General features: G+C 33.4%; 2 protein-coding genes across 2 annotated transcripts in view; one reads left to right on the top strand and one right to left on the bottom strand.

The window, feature by feature from the left end:
• The window catches only part of LOC136031983 (transmembrane GTPase Marf-like), a 503,142-nt gene that overhangs the window by 148,803 nt on the left and 337,912 nt on the right, over positions 1 to 16,427 (top strand). The window lies entirely within an intron of this gene.
• The window catches only part of LOC136031978 (apolipoprotein D-like), a 97,113-nt gene that overhangs the window by 77,937 nt on the left and 2,749 nt on the right, over positions 1 to 16,427 (bottom strand). The window contains exon 2 of the mRNA XM_065712013.1: positions 6,751 to 6,864. Coding sequence (XP_065568085.1) covers positions 6,751 to 6,864 — 114 coding nt within the window. The remainder of the gene's footprint in view (positions 1 to 6,750; positions 6,865 to 16,427) is intronic.

Raw genomic sequence — 16,427 nt, forward strand, 5'->3', positions numbered from 1 at the left:
GAAAAAAAACTAAAAAAGGTAAAAACTACAAAAAAAACTAAAAAGAAAAAAAAACTAAAAAAGCTAAAAAACTAAAAAAAACTAAAAAAAGGTAAAAAACTAAAAACTAAAAAAAACTGAAAAAACTAAAAAAGGCAAAAACTAAAAAAAAACTAAAAACTAATAAAAAACTAAAAAAGCTAAAAAACTAAACAAACTAAAAAACTAAAAAAAGGTAAAAAACAAAAAAAAAACTAAAAACTAAAAAAAAGGAAAAAACTGAAAAATAAGAGAAAAAGAAAACTAAAAAAATATTAATAAATATAAAAAATATAAATATAAATATAATATAAATTAGCAATCAACAAAGCACCGAGACACAAATGACGACCGGGACACAGGGAGTATAAATGACGACCAGGACATAAGTAAAAAAAAAAAACTAAAAAAACTAAAAAAATGGTAAAAACTACAAAAAAACTAAAAACTAATAAAAAAACAAAAAAATCTAAAAATCTAAATAAACTAAAAAAGAAAAAAAAGAAAAAAGGAAAAAAATAAAGGAGAAAAACAAAACTAAAAAACGAATGTATATACAGACCGGGACACCGGGATACAAATGACGACCGGGACACAGGGAATATAAATGACGACCGGGACACAGGGACACAACTACAATGGGGACGCCGGGGGGCACAGGGGGATATAAATGACGACCGGGACACCGGGACACAAGGAATATAAATGACGCCCGGGACACTCAAAGAGAAATCACAGACTGGAACACCGGGACACAAATGACGACCGGGACACAGGGAATATAAATGACGACCGGGACACAGGGACATAACTACAAAGGGGACGCCGGGGTGCACAGGGGGATATATAAATGACGATGGCGACTCAGGGAATGGTCGATTAGCAATCACCATCAACAAAGCTCAAGGACAATCATTAGAATCATGAGGTATAGATCTGAATACGGATTGTTTTCCCATGGACCATTATATGTTGCATGTTCAAGAGTCGGTAAACCTGAAAATCTATTTATATGCACAGACAATGGGACAGCAAAGAATGTTGTATATTCGCAAGTTTTACGTAGTTAAAAACATATATATATATATATATATATAAATATATATATATATATATATATATATATATATATATATATATATATATATATATATATATATATATATATATATATATATATATATATCTATATTCACAGGTGGGACATAGGGACAAAACTACAATGGCGCGTAACTAATATGGCGCGTAACGACTTACGCGCGCGGGGGGGCTTGGGGGGGGGGGCGCGAAGCGCCACCCCAACAGCTAGTATATATATATATATATATACATATATATATCTATATATATAAAAATAAGTTGTCTGTGGATGTGTGGATGGATGTGTCAGGTGACGTCACCTGAAAAAACTGGATCAGGTGACGTCAAAACTGAAAAAACTAAAAAAAGGCAAAAACTACAAAAAAAAACTAAAAACTAATAAAAAAAATAAAAAAGCTAAAAAACTAAAAAAACTATAAAGGTAAAAACCAATAAAAAACTAAAAAAAAAACTGAAAAAACTAAAAAAAGGCAAAAACTACAAAAAAAACTAAAAACTAATAAAAAAAGTAAAAAAGCTAAAAAACTAAAAAAACTAAAAAAACTAAAAAAAGGTAAAAAACTAAAAAAAATAAAAAATAAAAAAAAACTAAAAAAAAGGAAAAAACTGAAAAATAAGCTAAAATAAAGGTAAAAACCAATAAAAAACTAAAAAGAAAAAAAGGAAAAAACTAATAAATGACGACACTCAAAGAGAAAGCGACCAGGACAAAAGGAATGTTCGATTAGCAATCAACAAAGCACCGGGACACAGGGAGTATAAATGACGACCAGGACATAAGTAAAAAAAAAAAACTATCTATATATATAAAAATAAGTTGTCAAACTAAAAAAAGGCAAAAACTACAAAAAAAACTAAAAACTAATAAAAAAGCTAAAAAACTAAAAAAACTAAAAAAAAGGCAAAAACTACAAAAAAAACTAAAAACTAATAAAAAAATAAAAAAGCTAAAAAACTAAAAAAACTAAAAAAACTAAAAAAAGGTAAAAAACTAAAAAAACTAAAAACTAAAAAAAACTAAAAAAAAGGAAAAAACTGAAAAATAAGCTAAAATAAAGGTAAAAACCAATAAAAAACTAAAAAAAATAACTGAAAAAACTAAAAAAAGGCAAAAACTACAAAAAAACTAAAAACTAATAAAAAAAGTAAAAAAGCTAAAAAACCAAAAAAACTAAAAAAACTAAAAAAAAGGTAAAAAACTAAAAAAAATAAAAAATAAAAAAAAAACTAAAAAAAAGGAAAAAACTGAAAAATAAGCTAACATAAAGGTAAAAACCAATAAAAACTAAAAAGAAAAAAAGGAAAAAACTAAAAAAAATTTTCATCTAAAAAACTAAAAAAAACTAAAAAAGGTAAAAACTAAAAGAACTAAAAAAGAAAAAAATAAATGACGACACTCAAAGAGAAAGCGACCAGGACAAAAGGAATGTTCGATTAGCAATCAACAAAGCACCGGGACATAGGGAGTATAAATGACGACCAGGACATAAGTAAAAAAAAAATTAACAAAACTAAAAAGAAGGTAAAAACTACAAAAAACTAAAAAGAAAAAAAAACTAAAAACTAATAAAAAAACTAAAAAATCTAAAAATCTAAATAAACTAAAAAAGAAAAAAAAAGGAAAAAAATAAAGGAGAAAAACAAAACTAAAAAACGAATGTATATACAGACCGGTACACCGGGATACAAATGACGACCGGGACACAGGGAATATAAATGACGACCGGGACACAGGGACACAACTACAACGGGGACACCGGGGGAAACAGGGGGATATAAATGACGACCGGGACAAAAAAACTAAAAAGAAAAAAAAAACTAAAAACTAATAAAAAAACTAAAAAATCTAAAAATCTAAATAAGCTAAAAAAGAAAAAAAAAGGAAAAAAATAAAGGAGAAAAACAAAACTAAAAAACGAATGTATATACAGACCGGGACACCGGGATACAAATGACGACCGGGACACAGGGAATATAAATGACGACCGGGACACAGGGACACAACTACAACGGGGACACCGGAGGAAACAGGGGGATGTAAATGACGACCGGGACACCGGGACAGGGAATGGTCGATTAGCAATCACCATCAACAAAGCTCAAGGGCAATCATTAGAATCATGAGGTATAGATCTGAATACAGATTGTTTTCCCATGGACCATTATATGTTGCATGTTCAAGAGTCGGTAAACCTGACAATCTATTTATATGCAAAGACAATGGGACAGCAAAGAATGTTGTATATTCGCAAGTTTTACGTAGTTAAAACCATATATATATATCTATCTATATTCACAGGTGGGACATAGGGACACAACTACAATGGCGCGTAACTATTATGGCGCGTAACGACTTACGCGCGCGGGGGGGCTTGGGGGGGGCGCGAAGCGCCCCCACCAACTAGGTGTTGGGGTGGCGCGAAGCGCCACCCCAACAGCTAGTATATATATATATATATATATATATATATATATATATATATATATATATATATATATATATATATATATATATATTTATAAATTTATATATATCTATATATATATATATATATATATATATATATATATATATATATATATATATATATATATCTATATATATATAAATAAGTTGTCTGTGTGTGGATCTGTGGATCAGGTGACGTCACCTGAAAAAACTGGATCAGGTGACTTCAAAACTGAAAAACTAAAAAAAGGCAAAAACTACAAAAAAAACTAAAAACTAATAAAAAAAATAAAAAAGCTAAAAAACTAAAAAAAACTAAAAAAAGGCAAAAACTACAAAAAAAACTAAAAACTAATAAAAAAGCTAAAAAACTAAAAAAACTAAAAAAAGGCAAAAACTACAAAAAAAACTAAAAACTAATAAAAAAAATAAAAAAGCTAAAAAACTAAAAAAACTAAAAAAACTAAAAAAAGGTAAAAAACTAAAAAAACTAAAAAAAGGTAAAAAACTAAAAAAAACTAACTACAAAAAAAACTAAAAACTAATAAAAAAAAATAAAAAAGCTAAAAAACTAAAAAAACTAAAAAAAGGCAAAAACTAAAAAAAAAACTAAAAACTAATAAAAAAGCTAAAAAACTAAAAAAACTAAAAAAAAGGCAAAAACTACAAAAAAAACTAAAAACTAATAAAAAAAATAAATAAGCTAAAAAACTAAAAAAAAATAAAAAAAATAAAAAAAGGTAAAAAACTAAAAAAACTAAAAACTAAAAAAAACTAAAAAAAGGAAAAAACTGAAAAATAAGCTAAAATAAAGGTAAAAACCAATAAAAAACTAAAAAAAAAACTGAAAAAACTAAAAAAAGGCAAAAACTACAAAAAAAAACTAAAAACTAATAAAAAAAGTAAAAAAGCTAAAAAACTAAAAAAACCAAAAAAACTAAAAAAAGGTAAAAAACTAAAAAAAAATAAAAAATAAAAAAAAAATAAAAAAAAGGAAAAAACTGAAAAATAAGCTAAAATAAAGGTAAAAACCAATAAAAAACTAAAAAGAAAAAAAGGAAAAAACTAAAAAAAATTTTCATCTAAAAAACTAAAAAAAACTAAAAAAGGTAAAAACTAAAAGAACTAAAAAAGAAAAAAATAAATGACGACACTCAAAGAGAAAGCGACCAGGACAAAAGGAATGTTCGATTAGCAATCAACAAAGCACCGGGACACAGGGAGTATAAATGACGACCAGGACATAAGTAAAAAAAAAACTAACAAAAATAAAAAGAAGGTAAAAACTACAAAAAAACTAAAAAGAAAAAAAAACTAAAAACTAATAAAAAAAACTAAAAAATCTAAAAATCTAAATAAACTAAAAAAGAAAAAAAAAGGAAAAAAATAAAGGAGAAAAACAAAACTAAAAAACGAATGTATATACAGACCGGGACACCGGGATACAAATGACGACCGGGACACAGGGAATATAAATGACGACCGGGACACAGGGACACAACTACAACGGGGACACCGGGGGAAACAGGGGGATATAAATGACGACCGGGACACCGGGACAGGGAATGGTCGATTAGCAATCACCATCAACAAAGCTCAAGGGCAATCATTAGAATCATGAGGTATAGATCTGAATACAGATTGTTTTCCCATGGACCATTATATGTTGCATGTTCAAGAGTCGGTAAACCTGACAATCTATTTATATGCAAAGACAATGGGACAGCAAAGAATGTTGTATATTCGCAAGTTTTACGTAGTTAAAACCATATATATATATATATATATATATATATATATATATATATATATATATATATATATATATATATATATATATATATATATATATATATATATATATATATATATATATATATATATATATATATATATATATATATCTATATTCACAGGTGGGACATAGGGACACAACTACAATGGCGCGTAACTATTATGGCGCGTAACGACTTACGCGCGTGGGGGGGCTTGGGGGGGGGGGGGCGCGAAGCGCCCCCACCAACTAGGTATTGGGGTGGCGCGAAGCGCCACCCCAACAGCTAGTATATATATATATATATATATATATATATATATATATATATATATATATATATATATATATATATATATATATATATATACCTATATATATATAAAATAAGTTGTCTGTGTGTGTGTGTTTGTCGAGTGACGTCATGTTTGTGTGTCGACTGACGTCATGTTCGTCGAATGACTTCATTTTAAGGATTGAGCTGTATGCGTCATGAAGTTGTTTGTCGACTGACGTCATGTTTGTCAACTGATGAAATTACATACCGGGACACCGGGACACAAATGACGACCGGGACACAGGGAATATAAATGACGACCGGGAACCTCAATAAAGCAAATAAAATCTTAAATGGGACACCATTCTTGATGTAGGTTAGGTTATTTTTCTTAATTTTTATCAGCTCACTTTCAGAATAGTCATTTAACCATTACCTTAAAAAAAACCATATACCATTCTTGATTCAGCTTCAAATGGCGATTCTTCCTCACTTGATATACTTTTTAAAATCCGGTTTCTAAGAAATCCGGTTACTGTAGGCAAGAGCATGTTCTTTACTAGGTTTTATCTATAGCCACGAAAAGCGAGGCATAGGCGAAGAAACTTTATTTTAAGGCAATACTTCGTAGGGATGAGTTAAGTTTGGTCAAATCGGCAAGAGGTAGTCTTTACATATTTGAGATAGAATAAAATATCTGGAAACATTAATATCGAATGTAGATCTTTATTTTTACCCTTTGTGTAGAGATTGTGAGGATAATTTAATTCACTTTTTGAGGGATTTTTCAAGGAGCTGAAAAGTTTTTCAGGGAGACTTTTGTCAATTACAGCAGGGCGACATTCCAAACTTTCAAGTGTGCCCACCTTAGTCATGCCACTTTTTACCAAACTTCAAATATCTCATTTCCGGCTCTCCATTGATTTCTTATTATCTTTACATTCCTTTCTAATGAACTGAATAACTTTTTTTAAATCAAAATCTATATTATCTTGTAAAAGTATAGAAAAAAGGTAGCAAACAAATATTTTTACCAATTTGTTTGTTTTTCTAACTTTCATTAACTGAAAACAAAGCTAAGACATGAATATAGAGAATTGGACGTGAAAATTTCAAAGAAAAGAAACATACCCTTCCAACTTCATACCAAAATCCTTGATATCTCTCATTTGTGTAGTTAGAAACTGGTGGTGGATGACGACACTCCTGAGCAAAAACAGTAGACGCAGCAACCACAGCTAAAATCTTAAAATATAGCTACGATAAGATATTATGTATAAGATATAAGAAAAAATACTTATTTTTCATGAAAACAGTATAATCAAGGTAAAATCAAAACTACCTTAAAAAACTTAAAATCCGTTAAGAGTGATATTCACCGGGACAAAGGGACACAACTACAACGGGTACGCCGGGGGCACAGGCGGGATATATAAATGACGACCGGGACACAGGGATTGTTCGAATAGAAATTACAGACCGGGACACCGGGACACAAATGACGACCGGGACACAGGGAATATAAATGACGACCGGGAACCTCAAAGAGAAATTACAGACTGGGACACCCGGACACAAATCACGACCAGGACACAGGGAATATAAATGACGACCGGGACATAGGGACACAACTACAACGGGGACGCCGGGGGCACAGGCGGGATATATAAATGACGACCGGGACACAGGGATTGTTCGAATAGAAATTACAGACCGGGACACCGGGACACAAATGACGACCGGGACACCGGGACACAGGGAATATAAATGACGACCGGGACACTCAAAGAGATATTACAAACTGGGACACCGGGACACAAATGACGACCGGGATACAGGGAATATAAATGACGACCGGGACACAGGGACACATCATTAGAATAATGAGGTATAGATCTGAATACGGATTGTTTTTCCCATGGACAATTATATGTTGCATGTTCAAGAGTCAGTAAACCTGACAATCTATTTATATGCACAGACAATGGGACAGCGAAGAATGTTGTATGTTCGCACGTTTTACGTAGTTAAAAACATATATATATACATATATATATATATATATATATATATATATATATATATATATATATATATATATATATATATATATATATATATATATATATATATATATATATATATATATATATATATATATATATATATATATATATATATATATATATATATATATATATATATATATATATATATATATATATATATATATATATATATATATATATATATATATATATATATCTATTCACAGGTGGGACACAAGGACACAACTACAATGGCGCGTAACTAATATGGCGCGTAACGACTTACGCGCGCGGGGGGGCTTGGGGGGGCGCGAAGCGCCCCACCAACTAGGTGTTGGTATAGGTGTTGGTATATATATATATATATATATATATATATATATATATATATATATATATATATATATATATATATATATATATATATATATATATATATATATATATATATATATATATAGTAGCTGTTGGGGTAGCGCTTCGCGCCACCCCAACACCTAGTTGGTGGGGCGCTTCGCGCCCCCCAAGCCCCCCCGCGCGCGTAAGTCGTTACGCGCCATATTAGTTACGCGCCATTGTAGTTGTGTCCCTGTGTCCCACCTGTGAATAGAGATAGATATAAATATATGTTTTTAACTACGTAAAACACGCGAGTATACAACATTCTTCGCTGTCCCATTGTCTGTGCATATAAATAGATTGTCAGGTTTACTGACTCTTGAACATGCAACATATAATTGTCCATGGGAAAAACAATCCGTATTCAGATCTATACCTCATTATTCTAATGATGTGTCCCTGTGTCCCGGTCGTCATTTATATTCCCTGTGTCCCGGTCGTCATTTGTGTCCCGGTGTCCCAGTTTGTAATTTCTCTTTGAGTGTCCCGGTCGTCATTTATATTCCCTGTGTCCCGGCGTCCCGGTCGTCATTTGTGTCCCGGTCTGTAATTTCTATTCGAACAATCCCTGTGTCCCGGTCGTCATTTATATATCCCGCCTGTGCCCCCGGCGTCCCCGTTGTAGTTGTGTCCCTGTGTCCCGGTCGTCATTTATATTCCCTGTGTCCCGGTCGTGATTTGTGTCCGGGTGTCCCAGTCTGTAATTTCTCTTTGAGGTTCCCGGTCGTCACTTATATTCCCTCTGTCTCGGTCGTCATTTGTGTCCCGGTCTGTAATTTCTCTTTGAGTGTTTTTTCTTTTTAGTTTTTTTTTTAGTTTTTTACCTTTTTTCTTTTTTCAGTTTTCTTTTTCTTCTTTATTTTTCAGCGTCACTATGAAGTACATATCGACGAACCTTTGTTTTTTTAACTTAAATCTGGTAGACATTGATGACCTTATCCAAGTCAAAATCCCAAACCCAATCATCATCGCTATCATTTTCAGTTTTGATATGTTTTGACTCTCGCTGTCCAGGTGGATTTTCATCTAACTGCGCGGTTTTGCGTTCTTTAGCCGCAAGCCTGTTTTCTTGCTGTTCTTGTGATTCCTCGGAACGCTTTCTTTTCTTACTTTCTCTATCAGCAGCAAGTTTTTTGGCATAAACTCTTTGAGCAGCTTCCTCGGCTGTTGCCATTGTAGGTTCTTCAGTCATTTTACAATTAAACATTTTTCCGTGAACAAATGTCTTAAATACCGTTAATGACGTCACCGTCAAAGCAAAATGACGACAACTAATTTCATGACGTCAGTCAACACAGAAACATGACGTCACCTGATCCACAGACAGACACACAGACAGACAACTTATTTTTATATATATAGAATATATATATATATATATATATATATATATATATATATATATATATATATATATATATATATATATATATATATATATATATATATATTTGCTATTTATCCGTCTGAATCAGACCAAGCTCCGCTCTGAACAATAAATTCATTTGCGAGATGCAGTTGTAAATGACGGTAATACCACAAACGTTGGAAGATTAACGATTTTACCTTCGTCATATGCTGCCAATCTCCGTCATATGCATGAATATGCTCAACATGCTATTGCGTATGTTCGTCTCTATGGTCGTCCAGATTTATTTATTACATTTTCATGTAATCAATCTTGGGACGAGATACAGCAGCTTTTACTTCAAGGACAATCGGCGGTTCATAGACATGACATTACCATCCGTGTCTTCAGGCAAAAGTTGAAATCACTGATAAACTACATAGTATAACTTAAAGTGTTTGGGTCAGTGCGAAGCTGGATATACTCAGTGGAATGACAAAAACGAGGATTGCCACACGCACATATACTAATCTGACTACATGATAAAATTACTTCTAATGAAATTGATGATGTGATTTCCGCTGAAATACCTGATGAAAATGTCGATAAGGGCTTATATGGTATTGTGGTAAAAAAATATAATACATGGACTTTGCGGTGCACTGAACGAAAAATCACCATGCATGGCCAAAGGAAGGTGCACAAAGCAATATCCTCGACTTTTAGTACCCAGCACAATTACAGGCAATGATGGTTACCCACAATATAGAAGAAGATCTACTGGGGATGGCGGTAAAACAGCAATAATAAAGAAGCGTAACGGTACCACCATCGAAGTAGATAATCAGTGGGTTCAGAACAAACCTCTTCAGGATTTGGGAACGCCTTCACCTAATCGTACCGCTGCTGTTTCGACATGTATAGAATTGGATCGTGAACAAAGTTACAGCACCAGTGATCTATTGTTGTATGTAACAAAATAACATTTCTAAGTTAACGATGGAGCAAAAAGACATTTATGATACGATAATGTATTGTGTCAATAACAACGTTGAAGAAATTTTCTTTTTGGATACGCCAGGAGGTACTGGTAAAACGTTTGTGATAAAACTGATTCTGGCATCAATTCGATCAAAAAATGATATAGCGTTGGCAATTGTGTCGTCCAGAATAGCCGCAACGTTGCTGCCTGGTGGAAGAACTGCTCATTCCGCTTTGAAATTGCCTCTGAATTTGCATTCTACAGAAACTCCCACGTGCAATATTTCCAAATCATCTTGGATGGGTAAAGTATTGCAGCAATGCAAACTCATTATTTGGGACGAGTGCACAATGGCAGTTGTGCCTGAAGAGGTTTGTTTGCCATACATACGCAAAAATCTTCAATAATAACTAAAGTGTAGTTATAAATTTATAATGTAAAATCAAAAGTCATATCTTACGTCTCTAACCGTTTTCGATGAAGTATATCTTCGGACATTTTCGATTTATATTTTTCCCATAACTCTGTAGGAGCTGAAGGGGAGCAAGTTGTTAGTATGATTTAAAACAATGCACGAATTTGACTTGGAGTTGGCGTTTCGCACGCGTCATTGATGCAGTTATCCCAGTGTTGGTCATTCTCCAATAAGTTCAAAGCTTGGCATGCACTACGGTAAGTGACATGTATAGTACCGTTTACAGTTCTCAAATACTCAAAGGACGTTGGACCGGGTACATTCACCAAAAGCAGGCGTAGAAAGAAGCATTCATGTTGATTGGGGTGAACGGTGTAGAGTCTTCCTATCGTGGTATCTTTGAAGATGGTAGGTTGTATCAAATACAAGTATTGTAAATAAACAAATACTTTATTTTTAGTATTCCATGTGTAATACGAAGGCACTTCAGTATACAGCAGTTTTTTTGCAAAAGAATCATTTTTGCATAGCGAAAAAAAAGCAGTTAACGTTGTATCCGGTGGATTCAGGGCTCTTTGTTGCACGTTAGATTCCGAAAAATAAACACGTTGACCATTCTGTAAATGTACCGCTAAGTGAACGACAGCTGTACTTCGTTCATGTATCGGAAATGCAAGAATTCGCCACACAGCTTCATTACTGCATATGTATCTCCCAGCCTGATATTGCACGACTTCATCGATATCACTACTTTTGACTGCAAGCCAAAAACTGCCATATTGCTGCCTTTGTTGACGTATTTACATACGTATTTGATTGCCTTTACGGAATTACAATATTCCACGTTTATGTGCGCATTGTATGTTTTCGATAATAAAGATGAATATGGAACGACCCACTGGTTATCTACTCTGATTTAACGGTTACCTGACTTTATGATTGCTGATTTTCCGCCATCTTTGGTAGACCTCCTTCTATATAAAGGGTATCCATCATTGCCGGTAATTGTGTTAGGTGCTTAAAGTCGAGGAAATTGCTTTGTGCACCTTCCTCTGTCCATGCATGGTGAATTTTCATTCAGTTCACCACAAGGTCCATGTATCATATTTTTTACCACAATGTTATTTAAGCCCCTATCGACATCTACATCAGGTATTTCAGTGGAAATCACATTGTCAATTTCATTGGAAGTAATTTTATTAAATAACCATATTAGTATATGTGCGTGTGGCAATCCTCGCCTTTGCCATTTTACTGAGTACAACCAGCATCGCACTGGTCAAAACACTTTAAGTTTTACTATGAAATTTATCGGTGATTTCAATTTTTGCCAGAAGACCCGGGCTGTAATGATTGTCCAAGAAGTAAAAGTTGCTGCATCTCGTCCCAAGATAGATTACATGTAAATATAATAAATAAATCTGGACAACCATAGAGACGAACATACGCAATGGCATCTTGAGCATACTCATGCATATGACGCGGACTGCCAGCATATGACGAAGGTAAAATCGTTACTCTTCCAATGTTAGTGGTACCCCAACCTCTCTCTCTCAAAGCTTTAAGCCCCAAACAATTTTTTTTGAGTTTAAACATTTTGTTTTACTCTCATCAGCAAAAAAAGAGCGTAGAAATGACATATCTAATCACACTTGCTGGTATTTAATCAATCAACATTTTTTGCTTCAACCTCAAATTCAACCTAAAAAAACTCAGAAATTGTGAAAGAGCTAGAGAAGCAAACTTTCTGGATTCGGGGTCAGCACATATTTTGGTCGATTTTTGAAAGAATCATTGGTATAGCAATTTCTTTGAGGTTGACCCCTTTTTTCACAATTTTTCTACAACCTCTCCCCCAACCTCACTCTCTATATCAAAACTTTGAGCCTCAAACAATTATTTGGACTTTGAACATTTAATTTCGTGTTCATCAGCAAAAAAAGAGCGCAGAAATGACATATCTAATCACATTTGCTGGTATTTACTCAATCAACATTTTTGCATCCCCTCACATCCACCAAAAATAACAACAAATTTTTGAAAGAGCTAAGGCTTTAACTTTTTGAATTCGGAATCAGCAAAAATTTTTGAGTCGGGTAGTGAAAGAATCATTTGTATAGCAATTTGTTTGAGGCTGACCCCTTCTTTCACGGTTTTTCTACAACCTCTCCCCCAACCTCACTCTCTATCGCAAAACTTTAAGCCTTAAACAATTATTTGGACTTCGAACATTTAGTTTCGTGTTCATCAACAAAAAAAGAGCTTAGGAATGACATATATAATCACATTTGCTGGTATTTACTCAATCAACATGTTTCGCCTCATCCTCAAATTCACTAAAAAAACAACATTTTTGAAAGAGCTAGAGCGTTAACTTTTTGGATTCGGAATCAGCACAAATTTTTGGGTCGGGTAGTGAAAGAATCATTTGTATAGAAATTTGTTTGAGGTTGACCTCTTTTTTAATTTTCCTAAACTGCTAGGTCTATTATGTAATTAAATTAGAAAAAACAAGTTTTTTCAAATGAAAGTAAGGAGAATCAGAACATCAAAAATCAACACGAACAGAAATTACTCTATATATGACGTTGTCCCCCCATCAATACTATGCTCTTTACACTAAAGTTTTCAGCACCTTCATGAAAGCTTCCTATTCTAATAAAACCCTTGTGTTTCAGGAGTCGTTCTTAAAATATTGGGACAAATAGTCAAACATTAGCCTAAAGAGCAAGGTATCGAGGACGAGGGCAAATTCTTCGTATAAGGAACAATTTCTGCTCATTTCAAGTTTGAAAGTTGCTCTTTACTATCATTAGAAAAAACTTGTTTTTTTTATTAAATTCTGATCGGTTTTCAAATAATACTGGTAAATATGTCACATCCTCAATGAAAAATTTCCTCCCTTCACGAGAAATTCCTCCATGGAAAGTTCCTCCTGCGTAAAATACCCCCACCCCCAAAAAAATCCTCTGTAGAATTCTATCCTTACTGAAAGCTACTTGCGGATGATTCAGCCAGACAAATTCTCCTTAGCATACTTTCATTTGAAAAAACTAATGTCTTGTGCTTTCCCCCCAACATCTCCACTCGCAGAATTGAGTTAGCAAAGAGAAAGTGAGACAAATAAAAATAATTACGCATAGGAATTCTGTCAAATCCCCCAAATGTAAAATTTCCTTTGAAAATTTAAACCCCAAAAATTTTCCTCCCCATCAGAAATTCTCCCCATGGAAACCCATCCCAAGCACATAATCCCCCTCTCCCAGAAGATGTCTGTTATACTTCCCAATAACAAGTACTAAACGCAAACAATGGGCAAGTTTTACAACTTAGAGGCCTTTCTCCATGGGCTGTGGGGGTCGTTTTACCTAAAGTCACAGTTACTGGATCTTTCAGCTATGCTGAATAAAACGACTATTTAAAAATTTTGATCGGAAGACTTTGGAAAAAATGGGGCGTGGGAGGTGGACTAGTGACTCTTCAATCTTTTTGCTCACTACTTGAGCTTTTAATTTTCGTTCCAATGCAACCCCTCCCGATCTTCAAAGACCATTAGTTCGATACGATCACCCCTGGAAAAAAAATACAAATAAACAAGCATCCGTGATCTTTCTTCTGGCAAAAAAGATTAAAACTCCACATTCTTGTATATAGGATCTTGAAACTTTTACAGTGGGGTTCAGATTCTTTTGTTTCTTTTTTGTTTCATAAAAATTCCTTGACTTTTTTAGGATGTTTTTCCCTTTTACGAAAATCAGGTAAATTTTCTCAGACTCGTAGCTTTTGATGCGTAACGCTAAACTTAATTAATCTTATATATCTGGAACCAACATAATAAGTCATTTCGTTTGATATATCTACTGATATAAAAATTCAGTTTTTTAGAGTTTCGGTTTCTATTGTGCCGAGCTGCTTCTTACTTACAGTTTCTTTTTGACATAAAGTTCAAAAATAAGTCCAATAGCCAGACCTTGAGGCTGATCCTGATTCATAAGAACATCTGGTTTGATTTAAGGTTGATTAAATAAAAAAAAAACAAGTTTTTTTTTAACTAGAAGTAAGGAGCGACATTAAAACTTAAAACGCACAGAAATTACTTCGTATATGAAAGAGGCTGCTACCTCATCAACGCCCCGTTCTTTACGCTAAAGTTTGACTCTTTCTCTCAATTCTTCTTTTTAAAACAGTAAAAAATTTTAGCGTAAAGAGCGGGGCGTTAATGAGGTAGCAGCCTCTTTCATATACGAAGTAATTTCTGTGCGTTTTAAGTTTTAATGTCGCTCCTTACTTCCAGTTAAAAAAAACTTGTTTTTTTTTTATTTAATTTCTGAACGTTTTTGAATCAATGCATGTTTTGATTTTGGCTCTCCGCAGAGGAATAATCAAAATGAAATTTGCATATTTTTTTTTTTTTTTGCTAAATAGCTTTCTCGTAATTTTGATCGAATGATTTTGAGAAAAAAAGAGCGGGGGACGAAGCCTAGTTGCCCTCCGATTTTTTGGTTAATTAAAAAAGCAACTAGAACTTTTAATTTTTTACGAATATTTTTATTGGTAAAAGATTTACGTAACTTATAAATTAGCTTACGGAAAGAACTTTTGTATTCTCATGTTTTTATTACATATATGAGCGGATTCGCCCCATCGTCAGTACCTCGCTCTTTACACTAAAGCTTAAATTTTATCCCAATTCATTAAGAATGACCCCTGAATCACAAAAGCCGTAGAATAAATAGTTGAAATTACTAAAAATACTTTAGCGTAAAGAGCGAGGTATTAGAAGGAGGTGAGCCCCTCATATGGGTAATAATTTCTGTTTGTTTTAAGTTTTATTGCTGTTTCTTACTTCCAGCTGAAAAAGCTTTTTCACATTTATTTTTTAATTGTTTTTTTTTAAATAATGCTAGTAAATCCTGCTCCCTTCATGGAAATTTTCTTCTCCCATGACAAATTCTCGATGGAAAGTTCCCCCAGCATATCCCTCTCTTCTCAACCCCTCCGCCCAACCAAAAAAAGCCTCCTGAAAACGCCTGTATACTTCCCAATAACCATTACTATATGTAAGCACAGGTCAAAGTTTGTAACTTGTTGCCCCTCCCACGGGGACTGTGGGGGAGTAATTCGTCCCCAAAGACATAGTTATAAGGTTTTTCGACTACACTGAATAAAATGGCTATCTCAGAATTTTGATCCGTTGACTTTGGGAAAATAATTAGCGTGGGAGGGGGCCTAGGTGCCCTCCAATTTTTGGTCACTTAAAAAGGGCACTAGAACTTTTCATTTCCGTTAGAATGAGCCCTCTTGCAACATTCTAGGACAACTGGGTCGATACGATCACCCCTGGAAAAAAAAAAAAAAAAAAAAAAAAAAACAAATAAACACGCATCCGTGATCTGCCTTGTGGCAAAAAATGCAAAATTCCACATGTTTGTAGATAGGAGCTCGAAACTTCTACAGTAGGGTTCTCTGATACGCTGAATCTGACGGTGTGATTTTCGTTAAGATTCCATGACTTTTAGGGGTGTTTCCCCCTATTTTCTAAAATTACGCAAATTTTCTCAGGCTCCTAACTTTTGATGGGTAAGACTAAACTTGATGAAATATATATTTAATGCT

This window comes from Artemia franciscana, chromosome 10 (genome assembly GCF_032884065.1).
Source record: "Artemia franciscana chromosome 10, ASM3288406v1, whole genome shotgun sequence".
Classification (NCBI taxonomy): Eukaryota; Metazoa; Arthropoda; class Branchiopoda; order Anostraca; family Artemiidae; genus Artemia; species Artemia franciscana.